The sequence below is a fragment of the Sus scrofa genome, chromosome 15 (assembly GCF_000003025.6).
Source record: "Sus scrofa isolate TJ Tabasco breed Duroc chromosome 15, Sscrofa11.1, whole genome shotgun sequence".
Classification (NCBI taxonomy): domain Eukaryota; kingdom Metazoa; phylum Chordata; class Mammalia; order Artiodactyla; family Suidae; genus Sus; species Sus scrofa.
The window spans coordinates 72,967,286-72,982,267 of record NC_010457.5 but is presented as its reverse complement, the minus strand read 5'-3'; the positions used below and the strand labels follow the sequence as shown (position 1 = coordinate 72,982,267).

Genomic DNA, 14,982 nt, shown 5'->3' with positions numbered 1-14,982 from the left:
TCCACCCTCTTACATTTGTGGAGCCTTGTTTTGTGTCCTAGTATACAGTCTATACTAGAGAATGTTTCATGTGTGCTTGGAAAGAATGTGCATTCTGGGGTTTTTTTGGAGGTAATGTCCTAAAAATATCAATTAAGTCTGACTGTTCTATTCTGTCATTTAGGGTCTCTGTTGCCTTGTTGATTTTCTTTCTGGAAGATCTGTCCTCAGATTGATGTCAGTGGGATGTTAAAGTCTCCTACTATTATTGTATTCCCATCAGTTTCTTCCTTTATGTCTGCTAGTGTTTTATGTATTCAGGTGCTCCTGTATTGGATGCATATATCTTAATGAGTATATTATCCTCTTCTTCTATTGATCCTTTTATCATTAAAAAATTTACAAATAATAAATACTGGAGAGGGTGTGGGGCAAATGGAACCCTCCTACACTGTTGGTGGAAATGTAATGGGTGCAACCACTATGGAGAATAGTCCTTAAAAAACTAAAAATAGAGCATATATCCAGAAAAGATGAAAATTCTAATTTAAAAAAAGATACCTGCACCTCAATATTCAAAGAAGAACTCTTTACTGTAGCCAAAGCATGGAAGCAACCTAAATGTTCATCAATAGATGAATGGATAAAGAAGATGAAATATTATTCAGCCATAAAAAGAGTGAAATAATGTAATTTGCCGCAAAAATGGATACACCTAGAGATTATCATTATCACTCACTTGTTGAATCTTAAAAATGATACAAATGAACTTATTTATAAAACAGAAATAGACTCACATATAAAACAAACTTATAGTTACCAAAGGGGGAAAAGTGAGTTAGAGGAGTGATAAATTAAGAGTTTGAGATTAATATACACACACTACTGTATTTTAGATAAATGAACAACAAATACCTACTGTATAGCACAGGGAATTGTGTTCAATATCTTGTAATGATGTACACCTGAAACTAACAAATCTTTGTAAATCAACTATATTTCAGTTTAACAAAGATTAAAGCAAACATATATTTTATTTTGCTTTTATTGTTGTAAAATAAACATAGCAGCTTGATATCAATACAAATAGCCAACTGCTTCCAGTTTTGAACTATACATTTATTTGACACCAAACAGTATTTTAGTTATTTCTTCCAATAAAATTTTCAAATAACAGTTTACATGGGTCTACTTTTTTCTGGATCATGTATACTTTACAAATTTATTCTATAGTTAAAAAAAAATTAAATATCTTAAGATGTGCTCCAGATCCCCAAAGGAACTATTCAAAATGAAAAAATGTTTACTCTCAAATACTCTTTTGTTTTTTTCCAAGAGGGTTTTTATTAAAGTAGTTGAAGACTCTGTGTATAGTGTTTGACATTGGATTTTTAAACAAAATGTATGAGTTTGTCCTTTTAATATACTCTGAAACTAAATCATATCTTGTCAGAAGAAATATGAATAGGTGGCATTGAAAAGTTACAGTTTCTGTGTATGAGTGTTCTGATAGAGCTATTGGGATCATATTCTCATCATAGCATTTTGTTTTTATTTAGGTATTTATTGGAATTTTTACAACAGAAATGATTTTTAAAATAATTGCCATGCATCCATATGGGTATTTCCAAGTAGGTTGGAACATTTATGATAGCCTAATTGTGTTCCATGGTTTCACAGAACTTTGTCTAGAAAATTTTCATGGACTGGCTGTTTTTCGATCATTCAGGGTGGTAAGTAGAATGCAAGATCTAAATTTTGTTTTATGGAACTTCATCTCAGTTTCCTCAGACGTAAATTGGAGAGAATAGTAATACCTATGGCATTAGTATATTGGGAGTATTAAATGAACTAATTCATATATTACAATTTTAATAAAAATTAATTCATACATAACAATGTAGGAAAAAGTAAGTAGTCTCCAATGCTCTTATATGGTGCAAGCATTAAAGGAAATAAGCCATATCTGCAGAAAATTTGAAATGTAGTCCTAGAAAGCAGAGCCAGAATTACTGGGTCAGTTTTGAGAAGCAGGAGAATAGAGTCCCAGAAGCTGAATGCCAATGTGTAACAAAAAACTAGAATTAGGTGAGTATATCTAAATATAGGGTAGAGAACTGTGTAAAATAAGAACAGTCAGGTCAAAAGAATGTCATTATGAAAATTAGGTTAGAATCACTATCTACCTTCAGAAAAGAAGGTGGTAAAAGCATCAGTAAAACTAGGCAATGAAACAATGTTGTTAGAATGCTATTTATGGGAGTTCCTGTCGTGGATCAGCATGTTAAGAATCTGACTAGTATCCATGAGGATGTGGGTTCGATCCTTGGCCTTGCACAGTGGGTTAAGGATCTAGTCTTGCCACAAGCTGCAGCATAGGTCACAGATGTGGCTGGGATCCCACACTCCAGTTTGACCTAGCATGGGAACCTCCATACGCCACAGCTACCGCCCTAAAAGAAAAAAAAAATAATGATATTTATGGAAATGTTAAGCACTTGATAAGTAATATTTTGTCTCATTCTAGTAATAGGTTGAAGGAATGTAGCAAGAATAAAGAACAATCAGGTAGATTTCATCTTATCTAAATATTCTTCAGAACTCTATCTTATATCCTAATCCATAGACGTTTCTAATGAATAATAGAAATATATAAAAGATGTAGTTATCAAATTTATGGATGAAACAAAACTGGGAAATACAGAAGATGTGATAAAAGATAGTATCAAAATGTCTGAAAGAGTAGTAATGAATTAAATCTAAGATGATTAAGTTTTATATGGGTAAATGTTATGTCACACCCTTAAGTCCAGAAAGACAACCATATACCAAAAAAAGCTGGGGAAGGTATAGCACATATAAAAATAATGTACAGTTTTTAGATAAACCAAATATTGATGTGATTTTGTACATGTAAATAGAAATTTTAAAATCAAGTGAAAAGAAGTGAAATATTCAGACTAAACCTAGAATGGTGTGTTTAGTCTTTCAAATGTTATTTTTTAAAGTTAGCTATGTGATAGAATTGTCAGTGAAATTCAGTGCAACCTGAAGACTTTTCCAATATTCAGTTTCTAAATATCCCCATATTTTCCAAAATGTAGAAAATATTCAATAAATTCTTTAAAAGCACAAAGAATGGATACTTCTTTAACAGACATTAAAACATAAAGCTCGGATAATTATAATAGTAAGTTACAATATTAAATGAGATTGACAGATCAATAGAAGATGACATACATGGATTTAGTGTAAAAACTGTAGAATGTGTAAGATCTATTAAGAATTATTCATAAAATGAATTTTCAGTTGTTAGTATTGATACTCAAAACTGAATATTACATTAAAGATTATGCGTTTGTGTATGATGCTGATAAAAATTTTAAATATACATCCCAATGAATAGTGACCAGAATTTTGTTATTTCTTCCTTTTCTTGTTGTTTTTACATTTTTCTTTTAGTTGCGTATTTTCAAGTTGGGGAAATATTGGCCAACCTTTAAGATTCTAATGCTGACTCTTGGTAACTCAATTGTCACCCTGAAAGACTTGGTCTTGCTCTTGTTCACATTTATATTCTTCTCTGCTGTGGTTGGCCTGAAGCTGTTTGGTTCGAATTACAAAGAATGTGTCTGCAACATAGATGAAGGCTGTCAACTCCCACACTGGCACATGAATGATTTCTTCCACTCCTTCCTGAATGTGTTCCGGATTGTCTGTGGAGAGTGGATAGAGACTTTGTGGGATTGCTTTCAGGTAGCAAGCCAGTTCAGTTGTATTCCCTTTTACATGATGGTGATTTTAATTGGAAACTTATTGGTAAGTAATCCATGCTTTAAAATTTTCCTTGAAAAACTGGTGTATTGTAGGCTCGCATGTTCCTAATGTGGACTTATGGCAGCCAGTGGTCTATAACTGTGATATTTGATATGGTGGCATCTAGCCACATGTGGCCATTGATCTGTTAAAATATGAGTGATCCACTTGACATAAGTGGGAAATACCCACTGAATTTGAAGTCTTAGCCCCAAAAAAGAATGTAAATGATTTCATTAATAATTTTTATTTAATGAATTTTAATTATAATATTTTAGTTTATATTTTTAACATGGGTAGTAGAAAATTACATATGTGATGTACCTCATATTTCCATTGCATAGCACTAGTTGTAATCTGCTACTCAAAGTAGCATTGCCTTTTTGCGGAAGATAGTTTTTAATGCAGACTCTCAGACCCCATCCCAGACTTATGAAAGCAGAAACTACATTTTAACAATATACCCAGGTGATTTCTAAGCACATTAAATTTTAAGAAGCACTTAAATGTAGCACTGGTTATCAAATTTGACTGCATATGAGCCTGGTCATAAGAATTTTTTTTTAAATCCTCATTTGATTAAATTGTGCAGCAAAGATTGAAAAGCACTGATCTATAAAACTATTATGTATTAACTAAGAGGGAACACTTTCACTTTCAAATTTCCAGTAATTGGACTGATACTACATGAATTGAAGTACCTTTTATTTCTAAGAAAAAGAAATGTCTTAGGAGATAAAATTGGTTTTACAGGAAAAAAAGATTCAATATTTACTTTTTACTCATAAGTCATAGAGATCAAGCACATCTTCCAAAAGACAGGGAAAAAAAACACAAGTTAGGCTCCATTCTATTGGTACATTTCCTCAATGATTCTATTTACCCTGGGCATACCTCTGTCACATACTTATCACATTGGCATTATGTTTAATTGTTCATGAATTTGTCTAGTTTCCTTATTAAACTGTAAGCTCCATTAAGAAGACTCCACCTATTAATCTTTTAAGAGACTAGGCCATTTTTAATTCAGAGCACATTTAAACAAAGCAGTAATATTTTACAATGTTATAAGTTTCTTTCTTTATGTTGTAGTTTCAGAGCATTTTGAACTTAATTTTCAGCCTTTTAACATTCTTATTGTGTATTTATGCATGCATAAATATGTGATACAGAGAGTGTGTGTGTGTGTATCTTTAAGATATAAGAAATCTTAGATTATAAGCTCTTAAAAATACAATTGTTGTAGTATAATTTTTCCTTCTCCAAATCCTGGCACAAAAATAATTATTCCACAAGTCATTAATTACTTTCAACAAGTATTTTTTATCACCTACTTTGTGCTTAGCATTGTGCTAGTTATATTTATGAGAGAAAACATGGTTCCTGCTTACATGAAGCTTTTTGTCATGAAATTCTTAACTGACACCCTTTTCCTGTTTTTTACCATGAATAATATTTAATCAAAGGAAAAAGAAAAAAAAACAGTTATTTTAAATTATATTTGGCCTTGCCCTTTGTCCTTTGAGAATGATAGAGCTGCTAGTAGTATAGTTCCTGTAAAGGACCATGGAGCCCTTGCACAGATTATCTGTAAATAAGCTTTCATGTCAAAATGGGACAATAGTGGGAGAGCAACCAAACTAATCTGGGAGTATTGGCATTCAGTTATTGTCTTTTCAGTTTTTATTTTTTTATCCTTGAGATTCTGGCATTGTAGGTTATAAAGAATGTATCTGTTGTTCAGATGATCTTAACTGTAAGAAATTTCCAATGTAGAGCCATCTTATACCCTCCATTTTATTGCTATACCAAAGCTGTGGTTACAATTAAGGTGATCTATTTTATGGACTTTATCATCTGCAAATGTATTTTGATTTTTCCATGAGTGAGTCTTACTTGAGCTTTCTCTGTTCCTAAGCTGGGTATTGAGAGATAAAAGCAGTCCATTAAAATTGAACGTGATTTGATAAGTACTTAATTTTATTTTAGGTGTTTGTGTGCATGAGAAACACAATGATTATCAGAATGTTTGATAATTTATCCCCTCACATTGACCCAAAATTCTGAAAAATATTTTAATAAAGAAATGTTGCAGGTTTTCAAATACTTAATTATTTTATTTTATATACACATAAATTATCATTATAAGTATTTTAAGAGTAGATCTTAATAAGTGAAGAAACCAGAAATAGAGCCACAGCGCTAATTTGACACCTAGCCTGGGAACTTCCATATGCAACACATGTGGCCCTGAAAAAATTAAAGAAAAAAATAATATGTAAAGCATAAAGCAAATTAAATCTTTAAAAGTGTAAATATCAGAAGAGAAGGGGAAAAAACTTCCAGAATAGAGAATATGTTCAAACTATTAAAATCTAAGAGAATAATTAGTATAAATCTCCAATATAAGAATCCAAAATTGTAATCAATACTCTACAGCTGTAAACAAAATAAAAATCTAACTCTCTAAAAACTGAACATGCCTTGATCATATTTCTCAGGATTAGTAAAGGCCGAAATATACATTAACATCAAATTTAAAATAACTTGAATGTATTAGAATGATTCTTCCATCATTCATCTCTTTCTTTTTTGACCAAATTTATTACCATAGAGAATCAGCTAACCTACCCTATCCCTGTTCTTGCACATGACAGGGAAATGATATGTGTGCCTCAGGACCAAGGATAGCTCCCACCTCATGAGATTCTTGGGTTTGCAGAATCCATGAAGATGTCATTACACATTTTCCTTGGTTAGGGTTGAAAGGAAGTCAGCCACGTGGAGCAGCAATTCATTTTCTCACCTTGGGAGAGTCAGCCTGTCTTTGCGAAAGAAAGCAAACTTTGGAATAAGACAGACATGAGTTCAAACTGTGTGATCTTTGATAACTTGGCATCTGTAAGCTTTGTGGGTTTTTTTCATCTGTAAAAGAGAAAGAAGTGATATGTCATACAAAGTTGTACCCTTGAGATGAGATCTGGCTATACAAACCCCTAACACAGCACCTGACCCACTGTAGATGAGTAAGAACTAACTGCCTTAAATAGCACTGTAGTTTCATATATTGTTTTCAAATCTCAGCTCAACTTTTTTAAAAGATTTTTTGTTGTTGTTTGAAAGGAAACAAAAAAGTGAGCTGCATTTAACTTCAGTTTCTTTCTCATTCAGATACTTTACCTGTTTTTGGCATTGGTCAGCTCATTTAGTTCATACAAGGCTGCAACAATTGAAGAGAATGATGAAGCAAAAAATCTCCACTGTGCAATGGCAAGGATTAAAAGAGGAATAAACTATATGCTTCCAAAAATATTATGCAAAAAGAAAAAGGTTCTAGAGAAAACAATGGATAATATAAGTGATATATATGTTAAAGAGAATATTTCTGACCATACTCTCTCTGAATTGAGCAACACCCAGGATTTCCTCAAGGATAAAGAAAAAAGCAGTGGCACAGAGAAAAACACAATGACCGAAAATGAGAGTCAGTCACTTATCCCCAGTCCAAGTGTCTCAGAAACTGTACCGATTGCATCAGAAGAGTCTGATATAGAAAATCTGGACAATAAGAAAATTCAGAGTAAGTCAGGTGATGGAAGCAGCAAAGAGGTAAGTTGTTTTAATATCATGATTGCTTGTTGTTCATTTGACATTGTTGATAAGGAAGTGAATCCGTGCTGAAATTCTAGAATTCCATAAACCATTCTGTCCCTACCTATAGTACTCCTTGCTCCTGATGTTATCCTCCTGATAAAGTTTCTTAAACTTTCTAAGCTTCAGTTTCCTCACCATAAGTGAGAATAAAATTTTATCTGTTTCTTAGAGGGGATATAAGGATAGAGAAAAATAGTTTGATAGTGTATAGAAGAATGCCCAACATATAGTAAGTACTTAGTAAATGTTAGATAATATAATTATAATATTCAATGAGCTAATAAACAGGCAGCATGGGGTGATGAAAAGCACATAATGAAACATACATTTTATAAATCAATGTGTATTATTGGATAAATCATTAAGTGCTCCTGGGCTTTATCATCTAAAATTTAAGATTGGACTAGAGTGCTAAGATACTTGCTTGCTAAATTTTAAGATTCTTGTCTGTTAATTTCTGCAACATATATATAATTGAGTTGGATTGAAAGAACAAACTAAAAATCACTTTGAATTGTGAACATTTTGTAGCTTAATAAACCCCTGGTCAAAAAGAGGGGTGGGGTACATTCAAAGAAGGGCAGATACTGCTGTTCAATCAGCTTCTAAAAGTGTGCTCTACTGGATACAGTCTTACTGTCTTCATTTATAAGCAGCATAATGTCTTACTAAGAGGTATCATTTAATATGAAGCTGTATCTACAGAGATCATATCTACACTGTGGGCCTCTTGCATTGGACCTCACAGGAGAATCGATTTAGTTCATTCCCTGGATGGGAAAAGGCAGAGAATGTCTTTTTGCTGGTCTCCAAAGTTTCTGGCACCACCTTATCTCCCAGACCTCTTTTGGCTTGGCAGCTGCTCTCTTTAATAACTTATCAAGTTGGCATTCTAACAGGAATTAAGTTTCAATTATCCAGAGTCCTTCCATTTTCTAATGAAGGCATCTTTGTTTTAGAGAAACGTTTTCACTCCTCAGCACACCCAATATTCTCAAGTTCATTTTCCTTTAAGTAATACCATTATTAGAAAATGAAAAATATCTTCTCCATCACACTTCTATATCTTCAGTTAAATAAAATATTTATGAGTATTTAGAGAGTGCTAGCTGATTTTATTTAAATTACAACACTATAAGTCAGGTACTGCCATCCACTTCTGTGTAAAATTGCTACTTGTTGCAGCACATCATGTGAAAATGTTCTGGGAAACTTCTTGCCAATCTCATTAGAAAGTCTGAGATATGAAAATATATGGGGAAAAAAGGAGTTCCCATGGTGGCTCAGCAGAAACAAACCCAACTAGTATCCGTGAGGACTCAGGCTCAATCCCTGGCCTCACTCTGAGGGTTAAGGATCTGGTATTGCCATGAGCAGTGTAATATAGGTCACAGACACAGCTCTGATCTGGCATTGCTGTGGCTGTGGTGTAAACTGGCATCTGTAGCTCTGATTCGACACCCTAGCCTGGGAACTTCAATATGCCATAGGTGCACTCCTAAAAAGCAAATACATATGTGTATATATATATATATATATATATATATATATACACATACACACACACTATATATATACTAAATATACTAAATATGCTATATGTATAATACATAAAAATGGAAAAAATGGAACTTAATATAATTGAAAATGTTGACGCCTCAGGAGTTGTCATTTAGGTTGCATAATTACTTGATTTTTTTATATTACTCAATGAATTTATTACATTTATAGTTGTACAGTGATCGTCACAACCAAATTTTATAGCATTTCCATCCCGAACCCCCAGCACATCCCCCCACCCCCAAACTGTCTCCTTTGGAAACCATAAGTTTTTCAAAGTCTGTGAGTCAGTGTCTGTTATGCAAAGTTCATTGTGTCCTTTTTTCAGATTCCACATATAAGTGATAGCATTTGATGCTGGTGTCTCATTGTATGGCTGACTTCACTTAGCATTATAATTTCTAGGTCCATCTATGTTGCTGCAAATACCATTTTTTCTTTCCTTTTAATGGCCAAGTAATATTTCATTGTGTATAGGCACCACATCTTCTTGATCCACTCTTCTGTCAAGACATTTAGGTTGTTTCCATATCTTGGCTATTGCAAATAGTGCTGCAATGAACATCGGAGTACATATGTCTTTTTGAGTCATGTTTTTTTTCTGGATAGATGCCCAGGAGTGGGATTGCTGGATCAAATGGTAGTTCTATTTTTAGTTTTCTGAGGAATCTCCATACTGTTTTCCACAGTGGGTTCACCAATTTACATACCCAGCAACAGTGTAATAGGGTTCCTTTTCCTCCACACCCTCTCCAGAACTTTTTGTTTATAGACTTTTTGATGATGGCCATTTTGGCCAGTGTAAGGTGCTGCTTCATAGTGGTTTTGATTTACATTTCTCTAGTAATGAGTAATGTTGAACATCTTTTCATGTGTTTTTTTTTTTTTTTTTTGGCCATCCATATGTCTTCTTTGGAGAATTGTCCATTTAGGTTTTTGGCCCATTTTTTGAAGGTTTTTTTTTTTGATATTGAGCAGTAGGAGGTGTTTATAAATTTCAGAGATTTATCCCTTGTCAGTCACTTCATTTGCAAAGATCTTCTCCTACTCTGTGGGTTGTCTTTTTGTTTTATTTAGGGTTTCCTTTGATGTGCAGAAACTTTTAAGTTTGATTAGGTCCCATTTGTTTATTTTTGTTTTTACTGTCATTACTCTAAGAGGTGGATCTGAGAAGATGTTGCTATCATTTATGTCAGAGAGTGTTTGGCCTATGTTTTCCTCTAAGAGTTTTATAGTATCTGGTCTTATATCTAGGTCTGTAATCCATTTTGAGTTTATTTTTGTGTATGGTTTTAGAGAGTGTTCTAATTTCATTCTTTTCCAGGTGGCTATCCAGTTTTACCAGCACCACTTATCGAACAAGCTGTCCTTTCTCCATTGTATATTCTTGCCTCCTCTCTCATAGATTAGTTGGCTGTAGGTGCGTGGGTTTAATTCTGGGCTCTCTCTCCTGTTCCACTGATCTATATGTCTGTCTTTGTGCCAGTATCATACAATTTTGATAACTGTTGCTTGGTAGTATAGTCTGAAGTCCAGGAGCCTGATGCCTCCAGCTCCATTTTTCTTTTTCAGGATGTCTTTGGCTACTCTGGGTCTTTTATGCTTCCAAACATATTTTACTACATTTTGTTCAAGTTCTCTGAAAAGTAACTTTGGTAATTTGATAGGAATTGCATTAAATCTGTAGATTGCCTTGGGTAGTATAGTCATTTTGGTAATAGTGACTCTTCCAATCCAAGAGCATGGTATGTCTTTCCATCTGTTTGTGTCGTCTTTGATTTCTTTTATCAGTTCCTTGTAGTTTTCAGAGTACAGGTCTTTTGTCTCTTTAGGTAGGTTTACTCCTAGATATTTTATTCTTTTAGATTCAATGGTAAACGGAATTGCTTCCCTAATTTCTCTTTCTGATCATTCATTGTTAGTATATAGAAAGGCCGTTGATTTCTGTGTATTAATTTTGTATCCTGGACTTTGCCAAATTTGTGGATGAGCTCTAACAGTTTTCTGGTAGAGTCTTTAGGATTCTCTAGGTATAGCGTCATGTCATCTGCAAATAGTGATAGTTTTACTTCTTCCTTTCCAATCTGGATTCCTTTTATTTCTTTTTTACTTCTCTGATTGCTGTGGCTAGGACTTCCAAAACTTTGTTGAATAGTAGTGGCGAAAGAAGACATCCTTGTCTTGTTCCTGATCTCAGTGGGAATTCTTTCAGTTTTTCACCATTGAGAATGATGTTCACTGTGGGTTTGTCATATATGGCCTTTATTATGTTGAGGTAGATTCCCTCTATGCCCACTTTCTGAAGGGTTTTTATCAGAAATGGGTGTTGGATTTTGTCAAAGGCTTTTTCTGCATCTATTCAGAGAATCATATGGTTTTTATTCTTCCATTTATTAATGTGGTGTATCACACCGATTGATTTGTGGATATTGAAGAACCCTGGTATCCCTAGGATAAATCCCACTTGATCATGATGGACAATCCTTTTAATGTATTGTTGGATGTGGTTTGCTAGTATTTTGTTGAGGATTTTTGCATCAATGTTCATCAGTGAAATTGTCCTGTGGTTTTCTTTTTTTGTGGTATCTTTGTCTGGTTTTGGTATCAGGGTGATGGTGGCCTCATCGAATGAGTTTGGGAGTATCCCTTCCTCTGCAATTTTTTGGAATAGTTTCAGAAGGAGAGGTGTTTGTTAGCTCTTCTCTAAATGTTTCATAGAATTCGCCTGTGAAGCCATCTGGTCCTGGACTTTTGTTTGTTGGAAGTTTTTTTTTATCACATTTTCAATTTCAGTTCTTGTGATGGGTCCGTTCATCTTTTCTATCTCATCTTGGTTTAGTCTTGGAAAATTGTACTTTTCTAAGAGTTTGTCCATTGCTTCTAGGTTTTCCGTTTTATTGGCATATAGATGCATATGGTAGACGCTTATGATCCTTTGTGTTTCTGTGATGTCTGTTGTTACTTCTCCTTTGTCATTTCTAATTTTATGGATTTGTGTCCTCTCTCTTTTTTCCTTTGGCTAAGGGTTTATCAATTTTGTTCATCTTTTCAAAGAACCAGATTTTCATTTCATTGATCTTTTCTATGATTTTCTTCATTTCTATTTCATTGATTTCTGCTCTGATCTTTATGATTTCTTTCCTTCTACTAACTTTAGCTCTTGTCTGTTCTCTCTCTAGCTGCTTCAGATGTAAAGTTAGCTTGTTTATTTGAGCTTTTTCTTGTTTCCTGAGGTGGGCTTGTATTGCTATAAACTTTCCTCTTAGAACGGCTTTTGCTGCATCCCACAGGTTTTGGAGTGTCGTATCTTCATTGTCATTTGCTTCCAGGTATTTTTTAATTTCCTCATTGACTTCTTCAGTGATCCATTGGTTGTTTAGTAGCATGTTGTTTAGTCTCCACGTGTTTGTGTTTTTTGCAGTTTTTTTCTAGTTGTTGATTTCCATTCATACAGCATTATGGTCAGAAAAGATGCTTGATGATTTCAATTTTCTTAAAGTTACCAAGGTTTGATTTGTCACCCAGGATGTGATCAATCTTAGAAAATGTTCCATGTGCACTTGAGAATAATGTGTATTCTGTTGCTTTTGGATGGAATGTCCTATAAATATCTATTAAGTCCATCTGGTCTAATGCTTCTTTCAGGACCTATGTTTCCTTATTGATTTTCTGTCTGGTTGATCTGTCCATTGCTGTAAGTGGGGTGTTAAAGTCCCCCACTATCATTGTGTTATTGTTGATTTATCCTTTTAAGGTTGTTAGCAGTTGCCTTATATATTGTGGTGAACCTATGTTGGGTGTGTAGATATTTAAAATTGTTATATCTTCTTCTTGGATTGATCCTTTGATCATTATGTATTGTCCTTCCATGTCCCTTAAAATATTCTTCATTTTAAAGTCAATTTTTTCTAATATGAGTATTGCTACTCAAGCTTTCTTTTGCTTCCGTTTGCACAGAATATTTTCTTCCATCCTCTCACTTTCAATTTGTATGTGTCCTTAGAAGTGAAGTGGGTCTCTTGAAGATAGCATGAATATGGGTCTTGTTTTTGTATCCATTCAACCAATCTATGTCTTTTGGTTGGGGCGTTTAGTCCATTAACATTTAAGGTAATTATTGATATGTATGTTCTTATTGCCATTTTATTAGTTGCTTTTGATTTGCTTTTGTTGCTTTTTTTCTTCCCTTCTTCTTTTTTTCTCTCCTCTTGTGGTTTTATGACTATCTTTACTGTTGTATTTGAGTTGATTTTTCTTATTTGTTTGTGTATCAATTATAGATTTTTGGTTTGCAGTTACTCTGAAGTTTTGATGTAAGAGTATATATATACAAAATTGTTTTAAGTTATTGGTCTCTTGATTGCAAGTGCATCTCCAGTGTTCTGCATTTGTACCTTCCTCTTCTCAATTTTATATCTTGTATTTCTTTGGTCAGTGTTTCCTGTAAATTATCCATCTTTGCCTCCAGTTTATTTCTAATATCTTGGATCATCTGCAGCATCAACAGTCTAAAGTCTTTTTCCTAGAGTCTGAGAATCTCCTGATCACTTAGCTGTCTTTCTGGGTTTTTTCCTTTCTCCCTTATCTGAGTTATAGTTGCCAAATTATAAAATGCCAAAACATTTTAAAATTTTTATTTATTGTCTACTCTCAAATCAGTGCAGTGCTATATCCTTATTTTATCAACAATAAAGAAGATACAAAAGGAAATGAAATAATTTTTTTAAAGATTTGCTCATTTAAGGATATTTTATTTTTTTTATTGGCACCAGAATTTCTTACAATTCACCATATATGGTTTAAAGCCAACAAAGCTTTCTAATTCATTTCTCTGACACATACTGTGCAAAAAATTAAATGATATACAAAATATAATTTCCTTTTTATATACTCCACCTAGAGCTTCTTTTTTAGAAACTGGAGATAGCCTATATATACCTTTTAAGAGAACAGTGTTATTAACTGTTAGTTTTAATTTTAAAATTATTTTAGTTAAAATTAATTTTTATATGTTTTAAAAACTTCTACTCCCAGAGGTATGTATGCATTTTCATATCAATCATGAATTTGGCCTAAAGTCTTTTATACCTGACAGGAGTCTTTCTGTATATAATTTTTTTTTCTAAAAATGAGATGAACTTTACCGGGAGTAAAAAACTTTATTCACAACTTTTTTTGGTGGGATTTGACTTTTCAGAAGGTAAAGCAATCTAGTTCATCTGAATGCAGTACAGTTGATATTGCTATCTCTGAAGAGGAAATGGTCTATGAACATGAAAAGCTGAAGCATTTTAAAAATGGTAAGAAAAAAATAAATTCCTTTGATCATTATATTGAAATTAAATCAAAATTCCCTTAATCTAAATAATACTGTTGAGTATACTTTTAATTTTAAAGGGCTTATTAATTTGACTAAGGAATACACTCACAAAAACGTGTTTGGGTGTGATCACACGTGAACATGCCCACAAGAATCCTGATAGAAACTTTTAGTAAACATTAAGGGAAAAGTCAATATTTGGAAAAGAGGGAAAGGGCTTACTTCCTAAGGAGTCTAATGCAGTAGGTTAAGAGAATTGGTTTCTGAAATCAGGCAGCCTAAGTTCAAATCCTGGTCCACTATTTACTAGCTTTTATTTACCTTCTCTCTGACTCATTTCCTAATATGTAAAATGAGGTTAATAATAACACTAAATTCATAGGATTATTAACATATTAAATTAGTGTATGTTTCTGTTTATACTTCATGAAATAGGATCAATATTTAAAATATTCATATGAGGAGTTCCATTGTGGCTCAGTGGTAATGACCTTGACTGGTATCTATGAAGATGCCAGTTCGATCCCTGGCCTTGCTCAATGGGTTAAAGGATCGAGCGTTGCAGTGAGCTGTGGTGTAGGTTGCAGATTTAGCGCAGAACCTGCATTGCTGTGGCCGTGGTGTAAGCCAGTAGCTGCAGCTCTGATTCAACC

The 14,982-nt window shown here is 33.4% G+C and overlaps 1 protein-coding gene across 1 annotated transcript in view; it reads left to right on the top strand.

The window, feature by feature from the left end:
* SCN7A (sodium voltage-gated channel alpha subunit 7) overlaps positions 1 to 14,982 on the top strand; it is an 80,510-nt gene that overhangs the window by 44,389 nt on the left and 21,139 nt on the right. The window contains exons 13-16 of the mRNA XM_021075288.1: positions 1,539 to 1,712; positions 3,442 to 3,798; positions 6,967 to 7,404; positions 14,207 to 14,309. Of these exons, the coding sequence (XP_020930947.1) occupies positions 1,539 to 1,712; positions 3,442 to 3,798; positions 6,967 to 7,404; positions 14,207 to 14,309 (1,072 nt within the window). The remainder of the gene's footprint in view (positions 1 to 1,538; positions 1,713 to 3,441; positions 3,799 to 6,966; positions 7,405 to 14,206; positions 14,310 to 14,982) is intronic.